Below are 21,460 nucleotides of genomic sequence, written 5' to 3' on the forward strand. Positions count from 1 at the left end.
CCAGGGTTTTCTGCTTGATTAGCTTCCTCTAGTATCTTAGATGTAAGCTTTTTTTGGACATTGTATGTTTTTTGATCCCTGCTTCTGTCCTGAATGCCCAGTCTACATGCACGGGCCTAGTCGTTGTTTTCTGGACCTGCCTCCCACCTGTCTGCCCGCTCTCAGTCCCAGAGGATTTCTTTGCACCATTTGTCCTACCTCTGTTCCTGTTCCTCCTTGTCTGCTCCTGAACCTACTACCACCCTAACACCCTGTCCACAAACACCTGACAATGAATACTGCAGACCTTTTTTTTTTTCTTTTCATCCCATGCCTATGATGATGCCAAGATCACCTCGCCACCATTTACACTCATTCAGCAACGATAATTTCTGCTGAATAATGCATGCTCCACTCAACACTCGTCTTGACAGCCTCCTGTCCTTTGGAAAGAAAATCATTTCAAATTCTTGTCTCTGAGCATGATTGAAGTAAACAGAAATGAGTCCCCTGGATTAGCTGCTGTAGTTAACTGCATTGGGATCGACTAGCTGCCTGAATGAGTTATGTAAAGCTGAAGTTTATGTGGAATTTGCGCTCGGAGAATATATGTTGCATCTCCCAAATCTTTAGAATAGAAGAAGATCAAGGTTAAAAAAAGACCAGACTTTTTCTTTAATGCCAAAAAAGCAGAATACTTCTATACTTATGCATTGTGAGGTACTGTATAAGATGATTTATATTCTTCACATGTCATTAAAATGGCAATTTATATTAATGCAAAACTCATTTCTCTCATTTTGAAACACTTGTTACTTGGAACTGAACACGTTACAAAATTAGCTTTGCACAAACCACAAGGTCATTTTTCCCCATTTCTAAGCAGATTGATTGTGTGCATGAAAACAATTACTGTGACAAACAGCTCAGATGATGTGTGGGGGGGCAGAGAGGAAGTGACAGAAAACCGAGAAATACTATTTGTTGCTTTGACCCTTTAACACAGCTATTTCATTCTGACGCTGTCGAGCTTTTAGTTGTTGTTGAGCATTAGCCCAAGGGCTCTGCTCTGTCATTGTGCCTGGCTGTGGGATCATAATCACTAATACACGGGTAGGGGATCTTGGATTTTTGCAGGATCCTGCACCCTGTGCAGAAACATAATCTCTAGTAGTGATTTCAAGTGGCCTGAGTAAATTTGATGTGTGCTGAGGCATCTCAAGCAGGCCACTGCATGTGAGGGGGAAACAGCAGGGACGGTCTAATTGTTGGGAAGACAGAGAAACCCCACGGCATCCATCACACTCACACACAGCCCCCCTGGGTCCATCCCACCCCTCTCTCTCTCTCTCTCTCTCTCTCTCAAACAAACAGACCTTGGAAGACAAACACCAGGCAATAGAAACGTACCGAAAGACGTGGTGTCTAATGAGCCTTTGCTGTGTGCCATATGGTCTTAATACCGGTTTGTTTCTCACCATGACATATTTATCTTTATTTGTTTTCTTAGTTTTTTTAGTAACCAACTAACTTACAGTCACACAAAGCTAGATCCACCACAGTTTTACAGTTTTGCTAAAAACATGCATGGACTAGAGTTGAGTTTCATGAAAAGTTGCATGTGAGATCAGTCGGGGGGGATTTTAATTACACTTAAATTACGGATAAACATGCACTTTTGTGCACACTTCCACCTGAAATGACAATAAAAACCTGATTAAATCAAGTTTTTAATGTCATTTCAGGTGGAAATGTGCACAAAAGTGAATGCTGTATAATATACTTTAACTGGTTACCGATCTCCCTCTATTTCATTCTATGATTCTTTAAATGCATTGCTTGTCTCATGTTTATGCACACGTTTGATCAGTTATTGACGGGTTATTGTCCCAGGTGTGTTGTGTTAGTGTCTCATGCCTGCTGAATGTCCAATCCTTTTCAGACAACTTGCCAAAAGACCCAAGGAGTTCACCCCCTTCATTTTTTGCATGACCTAATCCAACACACCTTTCTATCTACATCTATATTCACTTGTAAAGCAAGTGTGTTTTTGATCCAGAGATTCTTTTTCATACTAAATTCGTAACTGAGATAATAACAATATTCATGTTCATCTGAGAAACTGTGGCATTGTGACCTGATCAATTAAAAGTACAAAGTTATGATCCCAGCTAATTATATACAGTGGCAGGGTGGAAAAATAGAGAGGGGGACCTTTAAATGCCCCCACTGGTCAGAATAATTGGCTAAACATGCTGGGACAAAGTGGACTGAAGAATGTATTTTAGTAGGGAAATATGCAAAATATTACACCACTCAGACAATGGCAGAGCCTGTCCAACTGTCAGTCATCATTAAGCAATTCACCGCAGTGTCTTCTAGGAGAAAATCTAAATGTATTGTAAAAAGAGGATGTGCAAGCAGAAATTAAAGCCAGAAATAAGTCTGGTCTGATCTAATTAACATTTTAAATCGTTAGATTACCTTTCAAATAAACAAGTGATAACTCTCTCGTGCCTTTATGTTAAGCAGATATTTGCATCCATGATGAAAATAAGATAGAGATGAAAAACCTGCACATTACAGTTTCATTTCCGTGTCATTCATCATGTTCTGTACCCCATGTCATCCTGACAAAACGAAATGAGGCATGCGTAATGATCTATCTAGCTGGCCTTTCTATGATAAGTCAAACAGTATAAATAAGTGGTGAGTAATGAGAACGAGTGGGAGTGAGATCTGGGCACAGTGAGCTTTGAGAAACAGCCAAACCAGTCATGGTGACCCATTGTTCAACCTGACATGGCTAATATGATGAACCCTTTGAATTTGGACTGACATGGAGAGAGGCATTGTTTCCAATCTGAGGACGCTGGGGGGGCCTGAGAGCCCGGCTCAGTGATAAGGTCACGACAAGGCAGGGCTGTCCAAGCGTAGGTCTATTCAAGAGCAAGTCAAGACCGAGTTCAAAGGAAGTCGAGACAATGTCAAGGCCAATCCCAAGGAAGTCCAGACAAAGTCAAGACCGAGTCCAAAGGAAGTCCAGACAAAGTCAAGACCGAGTCCAAAGGAAGTCCAGACAAAGTCAAGACCGAGTCCAAAGGAAGTCCAGACAAAGTCTAGACCGACTCCAAAGGAAGTCGAGACAATGCCAAGGCCGAGTCTAAAGGAAGTCGAGACAATGTCAAGGCCTAGTCCCAAGGAAGTCGAGACAAAGTCAAGACCGAGTCCGAAGTAAGTACAGACAAAGTCAAGACCAAGTCCGAAGGAAGTCGAGACCAAGTCTAAACCGAGTCCAAAGGAAGTCGAGACCAAGTCTAAACCGCGTCCAAAGGAAGTCGAGACCAAGTCTAAACCGAGTCCAAAGGAAGCCGAGACCAAGTCTAAACCGAGTCCAAAGGAAGTCGAGACAAAGTCAAGACCAAGTCCAGAGCAAATTGAGTCCTGTTTAAGACCCCAATAGGCAATAGTGTCTTTCCAACATTAACATAGTGATTAAAGAGTTGATCTCTAAATTTTGTAGGCAGTGTTCTGTACAACTGATCCCAAATCAGCAGCCAGAGACAACTTAACCTGTTCCCAATAGCCGACTCCAGGAGAATTCCGAGTCCAACAAGGCTCAAGACTAAGACAAGTGCACGGCTTGACCCTTGTGTTGTCCTCCCGTCAAAACTAAAAATCAACCCGACGCTTTCCATCGAGGTTTTTAACTTTTTCTTACGTTTTTGTCTCTTTTTTCAACACTTTTGACGCTTTTCAAATAAGATTTATTGTACAGCTTAAATAAAATGAACAAAGTCTATGGTGATTAGACTCCATCGCTACACAAATCTTTTGTATATTTAAATATAGAAGTAGAGAACAATCAAACCCCCCGAAGACCAGACCGGAGGAGGATCCAGACCGGTCAGCTGGAGTAGACGACTGGTCGAAGTGGGGGGTGGAGGGTTGAACTCTTTGCCTGCAATGACAGCTGATAGACAAGGGAGAAAGAGCTTTATAAAGCAGGGTTGTGACTCTGTGATTGGCCATTGCCGTTGTGTAACGATTCTGATTGGTTAAGCAGATTGGTGAATGCCTCCAACAGCTGAAACAATTTAGGTAGAGCATTGGATATACACTGAGATACATTTCAATCAGGAGAGACTAGTTGCAAATATGCGACAGTTATGCACAGCATGATCAAATATACATTTATTAGGATAACAGATGAATTGATTCAGGAGTTCTTAATTAATAGGTCTTCCTGAAAGAACACTGAGCAGCTGCTGGGGTTGAAGTCCGGCTCAGGTGCCTTTGCTGCATGTTCTTCTCTCGTCTCTGTCAATATCTCATTAAAGCATAAAAAACCTATCTTAAAACATATTTTAAGAACCTGTGATGAGTGTCTGTAAGTGGGCAGATGCATCAGTCGCTGCTCTCCTAAAGAGGAATTTGCAAGAACACAACGTCTGAGTGACGTTATGATGTAAAACTAAACAGCAGACTGATTATCCAGTCAGTCCTCAGTCCAAAATGTGCTGCTAATTGATACAAATGAAGGAAATTATCAATATCTTGTGCTGAGTTTCCATTTTAGACCCGTAACTCAAATGTTCTCCACTGATTGTCGTATTCTCTAGTGCTGTCTCTTCCTAATCTAATAGGAAGCTCATTTTCTTTCTCTTCCTCTCTCTGTCTTCTATCAGACCACCACTGCTGCAGCCACCTCATTGCTTTCTCTCTCTCTCTCACACACACACACACACACACACACACAGTTCAGTACATGACCCAGTGCACGCCCGTGCTCCTCATTGTCTCTGTTGGCTTTAATTCTCCCCACCATGCCGGAGAGTCGGTGTAATCTGGCAGAATACCCAGGCCCTCTCCTTTCTTCTTCTCTTCTCAGATATCCCAGCATGGTCTATTTCTGTCCCTGCGTCTCTCTGTTTTTCAGCAAAGTGCCACTGACATCTCTCTCTGCACTAAAACAGATGAGGCCTGTCAGTGATGGGTCTTCCTGCTGAAGATCCCACCGCAAACACACTGAATTTAAACAATGACTCAATGGCACAACGGATGTGCGATGATGAGTTTTCAAATGTGCTCTCCCTCTTAACTGCGAGTCATTACGGTGATGAAATGTTATTTTTATGTACAAAAGCAATTAGGTAATGAGACATAGATGATTACTGGGAGCGAGGAGGGAAGCGGCAGTGATGTGAGTGTGAAAAGGGCAAAGGGGATAAGGAGTGAAGGGAGCAGAAATGAGAAGAGGGGATTATTTACAACAACAACAAAATCATCTCTGGAATTGCTGAGTCACTGGAAGGGTAAAGCTGCAGACCAGCTCTCTTCCTCCTTCTGACTCTTATTTACCCACAAGCCCCACAACAAGACTCACAGCTTGTCTCCAGCCCGCTTCCACCATCACCACCACCAAACACACACTCATGCACCCTCACCACCCAAGGGAGCGATGGATGGGAGGATGAGGCATGTGGTTACTCCACAGCTATCATGCGGACTCATTAAAACAAACCAGATTGCACCAAAAAAGATACTATCATTTAAAACTAAAGCAGTAGATTGGAGACGTGTATTTAAAATCCGAGCCTGATATGTTTTTCATATCCCAGGTTGGCTTCACATTGTTGCAGGTTACAGTATTCAACAGAAAAAAAGTAGGTTGAAGATGTAATGCCATGTTTTTATAGTCACAGCCTCTGGTCACAGATGGCATTTTGTGGATCTGACCACATTGCTGTTGCGTGTATCATTATTTTATATCTGCAATATATCTTTCCCGTATATTGTGTTATGGCTACAAAACATCTGACTTGGTATAACAATGAAACCCACAAGCTTCACTTACTAGAAAGCTTGTAGCAACAGAAATTATTGTGTAAATTGGTGATTGGCAAAGCTTGATTATATGTATTAATACACTGCTCAGTGGGCAGTGTAATATATAGTGAATAAATAGCAACAGCAGCATGTTGGGAATAAAAGATACTGTTGAAGTTCAAATGTTCGACAATGAACTATGACTTATATGACTTACCTAACAAAAATGATGATAACAAATATTGGCTTTATTTTGGTGCTATTATGACACTTTTTTATGGGAAGTGATGGTTTTACAATCGTGGAATACAACTAAGTACATTTACACAAGTACTGTACTTAAGTACAGTAAGTAATTTACTTATTTGAGCATTTATATTGTATGCTACTTTATACTTCTATGTTACTACAACTAAAAAGGAATGCATTTTTACTACATTATATGCCAGCTGTAGTTACTTTGCAGATTCAGGGTTAACGTACAAAGCCTGGCTTTAGGATATGTAATGCATTGTCAGAAACTCAATTACATACAGTAATATATACATATTAATATACAGCATACAATGGGTTAAATGTAGCTTCACCTTACACAGTGATTCATAAATTATAATAATCCAATAGCCTTTTGGCTAATTCTGGTACATTTTAAATTGTATATGTATTATTGGTGTGCATTATCCCTTTTAAATAAACCTGAAATAAATAAATAAAAGATTACATGTGTATCTTTTATATAAAATCCAAATTAAATAAGTAAAGGTGTGAAAGTGTTAACAAGATATATACTATATATCTATATCAATATATACATATGCATGTATCTTGGTGTGAAAGTAAAAGTGTGAAAGTGTATATATATCTTGTTAATACAGTCACACCTTCACTTATTCTAGTTGGATTTTGAATGCAGGACTTTAACTTATTTTACCATTTCAGTATTTCTACTTTGTATCAAGTCAACTATAATTGATAAAAGATAGAAGATAAAGATACTTCTTCAACTCCTGCAGCTTTAATGGGCTCTTTGTGGATGTTGGGATCATTTTAACCAACCATCATTTTTTTTGCAGTCAGAATTAAAAGCCTTGTTGGATTGGGATCTGATGATCTGTGGAGGCCATTTGAGTGCAGTTAAAAACAACTGTTTGAGATGATTTTTAGGTGTGCTATGACATAGTGTGTTATCCTGCTGGAAGTGGCCTTCAGAATATGGTACACTGCGGTCATTAAAGGACTGATATGGTCGTCTACTGCTGCCATTTTGACGTGTTGTGCGTTCGGAGATGCTCTTCTGCACACCTTGGTTGTAACGAGTAATGTAATGAGTGCTTATTTGAGTTACTGTTGCCTTTCTATGAGCTCGAACCAGTCCGGCCATTTTCCCCTGACCTCTGTCTTCAACAAGATACGTTAGCCCAAAAAACTGCCGTGATTCTTTCTCTTTTCCGATCAGTCTCTGTAAACCCGAGATGGTTGTGCGTGTGTGTAAATGCCAGTTGATCAGCTGTTTCTAAAATACTCACACCAGCCCGTCTGGCACCGACAACCATGCCACGCCATGTTGTGTTTCTAAATGTATTGAGATGCTGCTATGTAATTGGCTGATTAGATATGTGTGCAAACAAGCAGTTAAACAGGTGTAACTAAGTGTGTTTAATATACAGCCATCAAAGTTGCTCCTATGCAATTAGCAGGCGGCATCAGCAACTGACAGAGCAGTTACACCCTGGAGAGGAGAGGAGAGGAGAGGAGAGGAGAGGAGAGGGCACAGCATGACTCAGGGCTATGAAGTCAGAGAGGGTTTATGCAGAGATTAAAGGATTGAAGAAGAGAGAGAAAGCGTGGGCAGACAGATAGAGAGTCCACTAGACTACAGAGGGTAACACAGCGCTCTTACTCATCCAAATTAACTGTGATCAACATTAGGTGCAGTAACACCTCTGCAGGGTGAAGTGATCAATACATTGTGTACTGTTTATTATCCCAGCAGAGGAAACATGAAGCTCAAATCATTCTTTAGAGTGCGAGGAGTAAAAGGAGAGACGTCTGTGTCCTCTGACTGGCCGGCTCGGGGTGAACGAGGCTGTCCCGTAAGCAGCCAGTTGTCAGATTACGTCTCCACCACAACTACAATCGATACCACTGTCCATCAATAACACTGTCCTGCCCATTTGTCCTTGAGCAAGACGCTAAAACCCCATCCCGTTCACTTCAGTCACCTCGGATATGAGCGTAACGTTAACCTTCAAATTTCAAAAAGCACAATTTCCCCAGAAACGTAGAGTCTTTTAAAGGTCATATGACATGCTGCTTTTGTTTGGCCTTAGTGGTCCCCTAATACTGTATCTGAAGTCTTTTATATAGACCTTAGTGGTCCCTCATACTGTATCTGAAGTCTCTTTATATAGACCTTAGTGGTCCCTAATACTGTATCTGAAGTCTCTTTTACATAGACCTTAGTGGTCCCCTAATGCATATCTGAAGTCTCTTTTATATAGACCTTAGTGGTCCCTAATACTGTATCTGAAGTCTTTTATATAGACCTTAGTGGTCCCTCATACTGTATCTGAAGTCTCTTTTATGTAGACCTTAGTGGTCTCTAATACTGTATCTGAAGTCTCTTTTATATAGACCTTAGTGGACCCTAATGCTGTATCTGAAGTCTCTTTTACATAGACCTTTGTGGTCCCCTAATACTGTATCTGAAGTCTCTTTTACATAGACCTTAGTGGTCCCCTAATACTGTATCTGAAGTCTCTTTTATATAGACCTTAGTGGACCCTAATGCTGTATCTGAAGTCTCTTTTATATAGACCTTAGTGGTTTCCTAATGCATATCTGAAGTCTCTTTTATATAGGCCTTACTGGTCCCCAGTACTGTATCTGAAGTCTTACAGTGTGTTCTGGGGACAGGCAGCTAGCAGATAGTGAGGAGATGTTTGCTGTATGTGACAACGAATGTAGCCTAAAAAACCCTGCATGACATCGCTTAGGACACCTTTAACATAACAAGCTTATTTTAGACAACATGACTCCAGAAAAAAATACTTTATTTTTAACAATCATTTTTAGTAATGACTTCTAATGTAAACTTAATTTGTTTACTGCATCAACCTACTGCTCCGTGTTAATACAACATGACCTGTTAAGTCTATGTAAAAACTTAGACTGTTGAAGGCAACAGGTTTCCACACAAATGTCTAGTAAAGTCCACTCATTTGGGATAACAGTGTAAACTACCTGCTCCAAAACTGCAGACACACGCAGGTAGCAACCATCTGGAGAACATAGTAAAGCATTTAGCAGCTGAAGAGAAAAATATTACTCTCAGGAGTTAAAACAGAGTTCAGATAATTGCGGTATGTGCAAATAGACAACCCTTATGTTAGCGTGTTCGTAAAAGGAGATTGTCAGTGTTGTGTTTATGTCTTTGTTTCCACTTTCCCAAGAAGCCCAAAAATCAGCTATTGCAGGTTTATAGCTGACTGCTCAGGACCGGCCCCCTGACTCAACCTGAATCAACTGTAATACTTTAACACCAAATAATGCAATAGAGCAATGTTTCCCAAACTTAGGGTCGGGACCCAAAATGGGTCGCAGAGCCGTTTTATTGGTTCGCCAATTGGCAGAGTAAGATGCACATCAATCTTATGTGAATGAGTGTTCTTTTTTGCTACACTGGTCTGTTCAGCTCAGATGCAAGTGGTAATGGGAACAAGTGATAGTGGTCATTTTTAATGATTCTCCCTGTTATCTATTAGGCATTCAAAGAGAATCGAGCAGCGCTGAAGGCATCATTATGATGGAAGAAATATACTTCATTTACATTTAAATTCATGGTTTGTTCCGTGTTTTGTCCACAGTTTAAAAATGCAGATGTTACAATGATTCATGGTGTACTTTTGTAAATTCGGGTCCCAGAGACACCAAATTTCTCTTTGAGAAATGGTCTTGATCTGAAAAAGTTTGGGAACCACTGCAATAGAGAGTACTTGAAAACTAGTTAGCAAGATCAGAATACATCTTCATGTTTTCTTAAAAGTCATGAATAAATGGCTGATATGTCTTGCTTCACTTGAAGTGAACAAATCTGGACAACTGGGCAAAGAGAGACCATGTCTTGATGTTATATAGAGCGTACAGCCCTACTTACAGTATGTGGTACTAAACCAGCCTACACCTCTCTCTCCATATGGTCTGGCTCTGTTGATTGGGGTCAAGAGATGTCACATGTCACACACACACACACACACACACACACACACACACACTCACACTCACACACGCACACACACAAAAATGTGTCCCGTTCTGGTATGATGTTAATTAGAGGTGTGCAAAAACCTCCTTCTTGGGGTCAATTGTGACAGCACACACTACACAATCCTAAAACCTAAATACATGAGAGGATTTACTTATTATCATACAGACTGGGTAATTATATTGAAACATTTAGAGTTATGGTTAAGTACTGCATGGCAGATGCTCCAGCTACCTTCAGCTCTTTGGCTTATTCTTTGTTAGCTATTGTTTTTTTTTTAAGTGTTTTTTGAAATAATCTCCATACTAGATAGATAGACAGACATGCTTTTGCTTCAATTTTTTCCAGATTTTGACTCCCTACATGATATACCAAACTGATGACAAGAACCTCACCACCAACTGACAACCGGACTAGATAAATCACAAGCATGTGCGATCAGAAAATGCCACTGTGCCCCTGAGGTACAATGCCCAGTAAATCATATATATAGGCTTGCATGTTCTGGACGAGTTGAAGAATAGACAAGCAACACACCTCAGGGAGACCCAGCACTTCATCATCACATGTACCATGAGATTACATTACACACATGCAATCCAAAGGTGTTTATTCTCTCACCAGAATTGGTGAATTTGGACTTTGGGGATTTTGAATTTATTTGACTGAATCCTTGAGATTGGCTATCAAAATCTCTTGAAAATAAATATATTTCCACACTTCTGTATGGATAACATTTCTCCAGGGATAAATAGATCTGGAAACTAATCCTAAATACAAAGGGGAATTAGATTCCATCTAAACATGATGAAAAACACAGGAATAGCCAGCAGCTAGCCAAATCCACTCATCATGTGTTGCTCTGTAAATGCTGTCCCCAGGGTCTCTGGAAATCCAAATCACAATACTCAAGATCCTGTTTCTTCCTGTTTGGTCTCGATTTGGCTCACAGAGTTTTGTCGAATGTGTTCATATTTGCCAGTTTGTCTTCAGAGAGTGAAAGGTGAGCTTTGATCCAGACAGACACAGAACCCTGCTAATTAATGTCGCTGAGAACACTTCTCTGCAGCTCACTTCTCTTTTAGCTCCGACACTCTGCTTCACACATGCGCGCACGCACGCACACACACACAAACACACACACACACACACACATCACAGTCACGTTGAATTCATCTCCGGATGTATGATACAGTCATGAATCCCTTTAAAGCTACCATAGTTCACATTGCATAGTGATGAGGCTAATAATAGAGATATCTAATCAATCCATGCACGCATGCACACAAGCACGCACACACACACGCATTGGCTCCACACACACCAACCTTGTGTTGACTTTACAAATCTGCCATGCAATCTCCTGGTAATATTAGAAAAAAACAATCATTTCTCAGCAGGGTGGAAATAATTTCTGTGCAGAAGTGTGCGGATGATCTGTGAGTGTGTCCTCTAATGCAAACAGAAGCCGCACACACCTGGAAGAGCAGCAGAGTCTGAAGAAGAGGAGGAGACCTCTATTTTTGGAGACGGCGTTCTCATGGTGTCCCAGGGGAGAGGGCCGCTGTGGGCTCCCCTCTTCAGATGGCGGCACTGGAGAAACCTGCAAGAGACGAGCTGCAGAAGATGTCAGTCAGAGACGAGTAAACAAAGAATTTACATTTTGGGGCCTTGCAACTGAAATACAGTCGGTATAAATTAACAAATGCAAGAGGCAGAGATGTAACAACTGGTTTTGGGCGTGTGTTGCCTTTACCGTGAAAACCCAGTCACCTCCACTGATTTGCTGAATGCCTGCTGTGGAGCATCATGGGACTAAATGTAACTAATCAAGAACAAAAAAAGCCCATTTCTCCAACATCCAGGCCTTATTTGTTGCTGTGACAACAACGACAAGAGAGGGCAACCTTGGATGCCGGACACTGGCTTGAAGGCTGTCAGCTTTACTCAGACCTCAGAGCAATTCCATATGTAGGAAACTAATCTGACATTTCTGTGGTCAAACTGTCTTAATCAAGAATTTTATTATCAGAACTCCAGCTGTGACCACGCCGACCGCCATGGCTGTTAACGGCATGTGGGTAAAATGATCTAATTAATTGATCCAGTTGAGAGGAAACACTTGGCAGTGAGGTTCAGCAGACACACTGTACATCAGACATCATGGTCGTCCCTCCAATCCCTATCACAAAATTTGGACCTAATGGACACTAATGAGGTCAAATTAATTGGATTTAGAATTATTTATTCATTCTGTTAACTGTTCTGTACATTTCATTACACAACATGAAGGTTTAAATGCTGTTGGAAAGCTTTCACACTGCCAGAAATAAGATTTGGGGTACTGAATAATTTATTTCCTTTTTTTAGTTCAACAGTTTTCCAATTTAAATATGATGAGTTAGAAATACTGGAACAGGCCTTTAAAATAACCTTAAAGTTACTCTGTGGACAAAATCATGATGATTATGATTTTCTTCTTAGTATTATTTATAAATGGAGCCACAATCATTAATTCTTGTATGACACACACACACACACACGCACAGCACGCACGCACACACACACACAGCACGCAAGCACACACACACACACACACAGACACACAGACAGCACGCACGCACGCGCGCACACACACACACACACACGCACAGAACACGCACACACACAGCACACGCACGCATACACACCCACACACAGACACACACGGCACCCACACACACCCACATACGCATACACATACTCTGTGGACAAAATCATGATGATTATGATTTTCTTCTCAATATTATTTTTTAAATGGAGCCACACACAGTACGCACACGCGCACACACACACACACGCACAGCACACACACACACACACACAGCTCACACGCACACACACACACACACACACACACACACACACACACACACACACACACAGCTCACACGCACACACACACACACACACACACACACACACACACACACACACATACACATACACACCCACACACACACACACACACAAACACACAAACACGGCACCCACACACACCCACATACGCATACAAACCCACATACGCATACACACCCACACACACGCACACGCACACACACGGCACACGCACAGCACACCGCACACACACGCATGCACAGACACACACACACACACACACACACACACACACACACACACACAAACTTAAGGCTTTCACCATGTCAGACAGGCACCCAAGGGTACTGCATCATTCACTCTCCACATGGGTCAGTCCATAGTACTGGATGTCCCCTAGATTTTGTGTTGTGTATGACATCTTGTGGTGGAAATAAGCATTTCAGCTACAAGAACGACCACCTTTTCCTCTTTCAAGACCACCTTCTTGTGCTGTTTTTCGTGTGACATGTGTGGGATTAATAGACAGTCAAATAACACACATGTGAATCTGTAACATGCGGCGAAACCTTTACACCTTGTTTTTCTCATCAGACTTTGATCCACAAATTGTTTTACTGCTTCTCAGAATCACCTCACAAAGGTCAAGCCAGTTGATGACACACTATACTAATCACAGAACAATCAGATTACCAACACACATTCATCTTTTACATTTTTTTTATGAATGTAGCACTCAAAGAGTCAATCTTACGCATGTGTTTCATTGCACAACACAGGTCGCATGTTCACCTTTCTTATAGTTGAATTTCCTTGTTTTCTCACAAAAAACAAAGATGATCACATGATAATAAATGTGATATGTGATCTCACAGGGCAAAATGGCGAATATGAACCATAAATGATGTATAGTGCTGCCCATGAGTACAGGAAACCCTGCTTACATTGACTAAAAAGAGTAATAAAAGAATCATCTTTTGGAGATGATTTTATGGAAACTACCCCATGCTAATCTCTAGGTAGGGTGAAGGGTATGTGATGATGTGAGGGGGGCAGGGCTGTAGTACTCGAGTCCTGATTCAAGACTGTTTTTCTATGGTCTCGGACTTGTCGTGGACTCGCTAGTATTTGGACTTGGATTTGTCTTGGTCTCGGCCACTGGTCTTGCCAAATGTGGCTTTTGGTCTCAACCAAGTCCAGGTGTCTTTATTATGTTGATAATAATATTGGAGGGAAAGTGAAACCTAAAAGTATTGTCTCGATACATGAATAAGACCTTTTTTATGTCCTGGACTCGATCTTGACTCGGAATCAAACCTTTTTGGACTTGGTCTTGTCTTCTTGGACTCTAACCTTTTTGGACTCGGTCTTGACTTCGACTAACACCTCTTTGGACTCAGTCTTGACATGGACTCGACAAGTGCTGGTCTTGGACTTGTCTTGGACTTGACTTGACTCGGACTCTAACCTTTTTGGACTCGGTCTTGTCTTTGACTTGAACCTCTTTGGACTCGGTCTTGTCTTTGACTTGAACCTCTTTGGACTCGGTCTTGTCTTTGACTCGAACCTCTTCGGACTTAGTCTTGACTTGGACTCAAATAGTATTCTCATGCCCCCTATTTTTTAAGGAAGAACATTTATTTATTTACAGTACATTAATCATTCACAAGGAAAATATGTGTCCTTAGAGGTTGGATGTTTCCTAATTTTTTAATTAAGGCAATAAGATACATTTTCAAGAGATGATTTTTTTATTCCTCTTTTTAGTCAACTTAAGCCTGGTTTCCTATACTTATGAGCAGCACTGTATCATTGGTTACTGAGCTAAAGTCTGTTAAAAAAAATTAATAGTATTTGAAATAATTGTTGTGGCCCGTCTATGGAAATGTGGAGCAGGCCTATGGAAAATGGGCTTGATCTGTGGTGAATGTTGGGACATGTAGTTTCGGGACTTTCTTAGCTTCCCCATGTCCTGCACATCGAAAAGAGAAAAAAGTGTTAATAATGTAAATATCCAACATGTCATAAATACATTAAACACTGGGCTGTGTAATGATTAATATTAGCGATGGCACCAAATCAGGAAAGTACATAAAACGGAGTTAAATTCCCAGAGTGCTTAGAGAGCTGCGAGTTCCTTCTGGTATTTGTAGTCCACAAATCAGAGTTGTTTCCGTGTGTCTAGCCTACGTGAGTTAGGTGGTGGAATCTGCTCTGGAAAAGACCAACACATGTGAAATAATTGAACAGGTAAGGCAAAGAGCTTATTTTTCCTGCTCCCGCCTATTGAATTTGTCGTTAAAAATTCCAGTTATTTTCTTATGGCCAGTCAATATGTGTCCGTTATTCTAGAAGCTAAAATCATTGTGCAAAACCAGCGCTTACATGGCGATGCATTTCCTTTTGTTCAGCTAGCTTGTGTGTAGAAATATGTAAGCCAAATTCTCAGGAATGTAAGTCAGTTAAAAATAAACAGTGACTGAAAGGATTCATTAACGTTGGCTACCTAGCTTGTTCCTTTTTTTCTTAGACACACTGTAGCTACACATTTACCACGACACGTCGACAAGAACGTCCACTTCGCTAGTCTCGGGGAAGTTACATGTTTATTAGCCATATGGTTAGCGGTATTATATATTACCTGTGGTCTTTATTAGCACTGAGCTACGTTAGTTAGCATATAGCTTGTCCCAGCTAACGTTACGTTGTTTACATCGTGCTAATGCGGGGCTATTAGCTTATTTGCATGGCTGTGGTTGACTAAGCCCAGGGTTGCTGGGTAACATAACTGTAAATTGCTTATATATGAATTATGGTTAGATAACAATGTAAGCGTCTTACTGGACTGTCTTGTGTCTTACAGGGTTGTGTGAATTTATGGAAACATGTCAAAGAAACGGGGCAGGTAGGACAACCGCACCTCTTTAACCTAATATATTTCACTGTATGACAGTACACTTCTCTATTTATGTAGAATGACACAGCAGGAAGTACTCTTCTAACCTAATACCTTTTTTATTAACAACTTTTTAATCCCAGTGTTTCTAGTATCCCCCTTATATGAGACTAGTTGCTTTAAACTTGGATAAAACATTATTCCAAAATCTTTTTTATTATGTGCTTACTTGTTTCTACTCTTCATTAAAGCTGTAGCAAAATACATTGAATAGTATTTGGTAATACATCATTTTATTTTGTGATCAGTTCAGTCTGGCATACTTGGCCTTTGTATTTAGATTGTAATCATGATGTAATATGGGTTTGGCTTGTGTTATTAAGCACAACATAGGCCTCTCATCTTGAACCTGCCAAACATCTTTGGGGTTTAAGGCATCGCCATATCATAAGCAATACACATATACAGTGGCTAGAAAAAGTTTACACACCCAGGCTATAGTTGAATAAAAAGAGATAAAAAAAACTTCTTTCGGAAATTGATCTTAATGCCTTTAATTTAAAAAAGAAAGAAAAGAAAATAATACCTATTGAGGAAACAAACTTTCTTTGTGAATGACTAATGTATTGTAAATAAATAAATGTTCTTCCTTAAAACACAGGGGCATAAGTATACACACCCCTATGTTAAAATACAGGGGGCATAAGTATACACCCCCCTATGTTAAAATACAGGGGCATAAGTATACACCCCCTATGTTAAAATATAGGGGGCATAAGTATACACACCCCTATGTTAAAATATAGGGGGCATAAGTATACACCCCCTATGTTAAAATACAGGGGAAAACTGTGCCTGCTTCTATGGGAATTTAACATAGGGGGGTGTATACTTATGCCCCCTGTATGTTTATGAATTTTATGTATAATACATTATTCATTCACAAAGAAAATTGGTGTCCTTAAAAGGTTGGATTTTCCTAATTTTTTTTTAATTTAAGCATTAAGATCCATTTCCAAAAGATGTTATTGTTTTCCTCTTTTTAATCAACTTTAAGTGGGTGCGTGAACTTATTCAAGCGACTGTACATAGAGAGATAAATACAACTGACTAGTCTGATTTATGATTTTACAGTACTATTGTTTACAGTGTGTTTGTATTACCCATCTGTGCCATGTTTGCAGACGCTTGGTGAAATTACGCTGCTGTTAGAAATGGCATGTTTAGAGGCACTAAAGCATGTTTTCATCAGCGGAAAGATGACTAAACGTTGCAGAAATTGGTTAAGCTGATAGCATGACACTTGTTAATGTTAATAAATGACAGATTTATGCCCCTGTGTGCATAATATGTAACATTTCACTGTTATTTAGCACCTTGGATGTTAGGAAAAGGCCTTTTACATCTACGACTACTACATTAATATTAATATGGACCTAATTCCCTCCATGTTCACAGGAAGCGTAGCAGTGGAGAGCTGAGCGAGAGCACGGCGTCGACCCTGAGCCCAGACCCCAACAACCTGCTGGGCCGAAGGATCCAGCACACATGGAGGGAGAAGGGCAACGTGACCAAATGGAAAGGCACCGTTCTGGAGCGCCTCACTATGAACAGCTCCCTCTACATGGTCAAATATGACGGCTTCGACTGCGTTTACGGCATCGAGCTCTTCAAAGACAATCGGGTGTCCAACCTGCAGGTCTTAGCAGAGAAAGTCGGTAAGTGCGTCAAGGTCCATCTCTAATCCTTGACCTGTTTTTGCTTTGCTTTGGGTGTGCATATGTAAGCACTTCAGTAGTCGTAGGTGTATTTCTAGCTTTTTTTATTTTGGTAATTACTCCGATCACACTCGGTCATATACAATGTGTTTGTCGGTACAGTTTCTTGCTTGATTTTGTGTTTTCTGTGTTCTTTTCTAGTGTGAGGACTATTGTTGCTGATGTTAACGACCCATTGTTTATTCTAATCACACCACTGTTTTGGCTTACTGAATCGTGAAATGTGTCACTTATTTTCCACCTGAATATGAATTAATGACTTGTAGAAAAACGCCAAAAGGGACAATCATCTATGAAAGAATGTCATGGGTTACCAGTGTCGATACTGGACATTTTGTTTTGTGCGAAGACTAAGTTATATCTGATACATCTGCCAAGTATTTGTGTTCTAGTCAGTTTAAAACATTTCTTTTTGGCAGGATCATAGGATAACATAATAATATTAGTGCCTTACTATACTCGGATCCATAAAGTTTTCCATTTAACACCGGCTTATCTAAGTGTCTTCTTCACGCAGTGAACAATAAGATTAAGGTGCCTCCCGGGGCGGAGGAGCTGGTCGGCCGGGCAGTGGAGCATCTGTTTGAGAAGGAGGACGGTGAGAAAAACGAGTGGCGAGGCATGGTGCTGTCCCGAGCCCCCATCATGACCCACTGGTACTACATCACCTACGAGAAGGACCCGGTGCTCTACATGTACCAGCTCTGGGACGACTATAAAGACGGGGATCTACGTGTCCTGCCTGAATCAGGTAGAGTAACAAGCGCTTTATTGTTTGTGTGCGTAAAACTGTAAAGGGTTCGTATTTTAGATGCTCCTGGGAGGGTGGGAGGAAGAGAGCAGGACAAATTTACATAGTCCGCATTGCAAAACACTCCAATCTCTATTCCGCCGCCGCCTTTTTTTTCCTGAACATTCAGTACAGAGTTTCTGCTTGTGTGAGAGAGTATGTTCTGTTATATGCACTTGTGTCTTATCATGAAGAGACAATGCCGTCTCCAAGGAATCAGAGGAGACGAGGAGAGGTGAATCCATACAGTGGGGCTCAAAAGTTTGGGCACCCGAGGTAAAAATTTGTATAAATGTGCATAAAGAAGCCAAGAAAAGATGGAAAAATCTCCAAAAGGATTCAAATCACAGATTAGACATTCGTATAATATGTCACAAAAAGTCAGATTTTATTTCCATCATTTACACTTTCAAAATAATAGAAAACAAAAAATGGCGTCCGCAAGAGTTTGGGCACCCTGCAGAGTTTCTAGCATGCCCCCCCATATTATTTTGAAAGTGTAAATGATGGAAATAAAATCAAACTTGTATTGTGACATATGATACAAATGTCTAATCTGTCATTTGATGCCTTTTTGGAGATTTTTCCATCTTTTCTTGGCTTCTTTATGCACATTAATACACATTTTTACCTGGGGTGCCCAACTTTCGAGCCCCACTGTAAACAGGTAGGAGTTAGGAGACAATGTTCAGCTTCCAACTGTAGATAAATTATTATCTTAACGTTGCGAGTTTTTTTTCCCGCAAATGTTTAAGCTTTGGCTGCTTAAAAATGATTAAAGAAGAAATGATTTGCTCCTGTTCTTATTTAGTCTTTCTCTGACTTATCTGCCCGTCACCCAGAGAACAAACACCTGCTGCCGGCTGACAGGAAGCCAGGTGAGGAGCCAGAGAGCCTCGTGGGTAAACAGGTGGAGTATGTCACAGATAACGGTCTAAAGAGGACGGGCTTGGTCATCTACCAGGTCCCAGCTAAGCCCACGGTATACTACATCAAATATGACGATGACGTCCACATCCACGTCTACGATCTGGTGAAGACCACCTAGAACTGACTGTTCCACTCATCGTCAGCTGACGGCTCACCTCTGACCTTACCTGTCCGTTACCTGTGAAAGTGTTACCGATTTTCCTCCAGCAGGAGGCGATGTGCCGAAGAGCAAAAGCCACGCCTTTCTTCTTTGGGGGGAGGGGCCTCCAGAGGCTTCTTTCACTCTCACATCACCAGATATCTCGGTTTTTGATTCTCAATTTTTAAGTTGACCTTATTGTATACATGTGGGGTCCTCATCCATGTAAATAAAGCAGGTCTGAGACCGGTTGTATAGCCCAGCAGATGAAATGGAGCTAGACGGATGTTTGGGTTAAATCACACTTGTATAGTGCAACTTTCAAACTCCAAATTCATACTTTTTGTAAGCAACACATCAAGCAAATAATTCAGCTTTCTTACCTATATACCTCTGTGTTTAATTTCACTTTTATATACGCCTGTGCTATTTATTTCTTCTGGAATACCTGGCTGTGCTGCTGGTAAGACTTGTCAGCTGTGTTTTATGCGTGCCACTGGGTAAACCTCAAGGTTGTTGACTATAGAAGTAATATTCATTTGACCAGTGTGCTCATCTTCCATCACAGTGAACCACGATTTCAGTTGAAGTGTTTCAGGTTTGATGAGACTTTATCACATCATGGATATTAAACATGATAAAACAAGATATAAAACATTTCATTTACCATAGTTCTGTTCTGTTCTGTTTCATCATGTAATCTGCAAGTTTTCTACATTATGATAATATATGAAAAATACTGATGTTGTTTCAACTGTGTTTGTGCTACACACTATTTATGTAGTTCAAATTGGCTCCCAATATTGTCTTTATCATTTGCCAAAAAAGTGAAATATGCTATATTCATGACTCAATATTGTTCATTGTGACCTTAAATATGTTTTTCTTTCTGTAAATATAATCGGAGACATTTTTATGAACGTAAAACTAAGCTGCTTGAAAATTATTGTCGCTATTTTGTTCATTTGTGTGAATGAGTTCCACCATGGTTGAAAGCACAAAATATGAATATGATTGGACTGTCGGAGGTGATCAGACAGTGCTTTTCATAATTCATAACATGCTACACTTTACACTTTAATTCCTAATCCTAGGCTCTCACCATATGACCTCCATATCGTCTATATGTTGCTGATATAGTGGCACAATTGACCTAATGAGAATGTGAATACAATTAAAATTAAATCTAGGCTATATGTGCTTATATAACAATGTTAAATTCTTCTTTTTATACAATTTCTGGTTCAAAAGGAGGCAAAAGCCTTTTTGCCCTCGCTGAATACAGTCTATTCATACTCTAGATTAAGCTGTTTTTCCCAAAGCACCCAACTTCACAAATGCAATCGTCAAAAAACTAGTCATAGTAATTAGAATATAAATGTTTGCCTCTAACTTTAAAAAAAAATGAGGGCTGGACAATATATTGATGTATGTCTTAGATTTTGTGTGTTGTTCTGGTTTTAAAGACTGCATTACAGTATACGGATGTCATTTTCTGAACTTACCAGGCTGTTCTATTATTTGCCTTTACACACTTGGTCATTTTAACCACATTATTGATGATTATTTATCTAAAATGTCATTGTGAAAATATTTTGTCAAAGCCCCAATTGTAAACTCTACAATATCACCATCAATGCATTTGGTCAAATGCCTATGGTGTGGGAGACCTGGGTTTGATTCCCACTGCAATATATCAGCCAACGTGTCCCTGAGAAAGACACCTAACCCTTAGTTGTCCAGAGGTGTCCAACCTCTGACATATACAGTGAGGGGGAAAAGTAGTTGATTCCCTGCTGATTTTGTACATTTGCCCACTGACAGAAATGATCAGTCTATAATTTTAATGGTAGATTTATTTGAACAGGGAGAGACAGAATAACAAGAAAAACACATGTCAAAAATGTTATAAATTGATTTGCATTTTAATGATGGAAATAGGTGCAAAACAAGACTTAGTACTTGGTGGCAAAACCCT

At 40.3% G+C, this 21,460-nt stretch overlaps 1 protein-coding gene across 1 annotated transcript; it reads left to right on the forward strand.

The window, feature by feature from the left end:
- The first annotated feature begins 15,062 nt into the window (after positions 1-15,062).
- LOC117954698 (spindlin-Z-like) lies at positions 15,063-20,687 on the forward strand. The gene is made up of 5 exons (XM_034888652.1): positions 15,063-15,199; positions 15,813-15,854; positions 17,304-17,563; positions 18,141-18,374; positions 19,256-20,687. The coding sequence occupies exons 2-5, from the start codon at positions 15,835-15,837 to the stop codon at positions 19,459-19,461; spliced, it is 720 nt and encodes a 239-aa protein (XP_034744543.1). The 5' UTR covers positions 15,063-15,199; positions 15,813-15,834; the 3' UTR covers positions 19,462-20,687.
- Positions 20,688-21,460: the final 773 nt, after the last annotated feature.

This window comes from Etheostoma cragini, chromosome 12, assembly GCF_013103735.1.
Source record: "Etheostoma cragini isolate CJK2018 chromosome 12, CSU_Ecrag_1.0, whole genome shotgun sequence".
NCBI classification, from domain to species: domain Eukaryota; kingdom Metazoa; phylum Chordata; class Actinopteri; order Perciformes; family Percidae; genus Etheostoma; species Etheostoma cragini.

Coding starts and splice junctions, on each gene's coding strand:
- LOC117954698 (XM_034888652.1), top strand. CDS start 15,835: ATGTCAAAGAAACGGGGCAG. Junction 15,855..17,303: donor ATGTCAAAGAAACGGGGCAG/GTAGGACAACCG, acceptor CCATGTTCACAG/GAAGCGTAGCAGTGGAGAGC. Junction 17,564..18,140: donor GGTCTTAGCAGAGAAAGTCG/GTAAGTGCGTCA, acceptor TTCTTCACGCAG/TGAACAATAAGATTAAGGTG.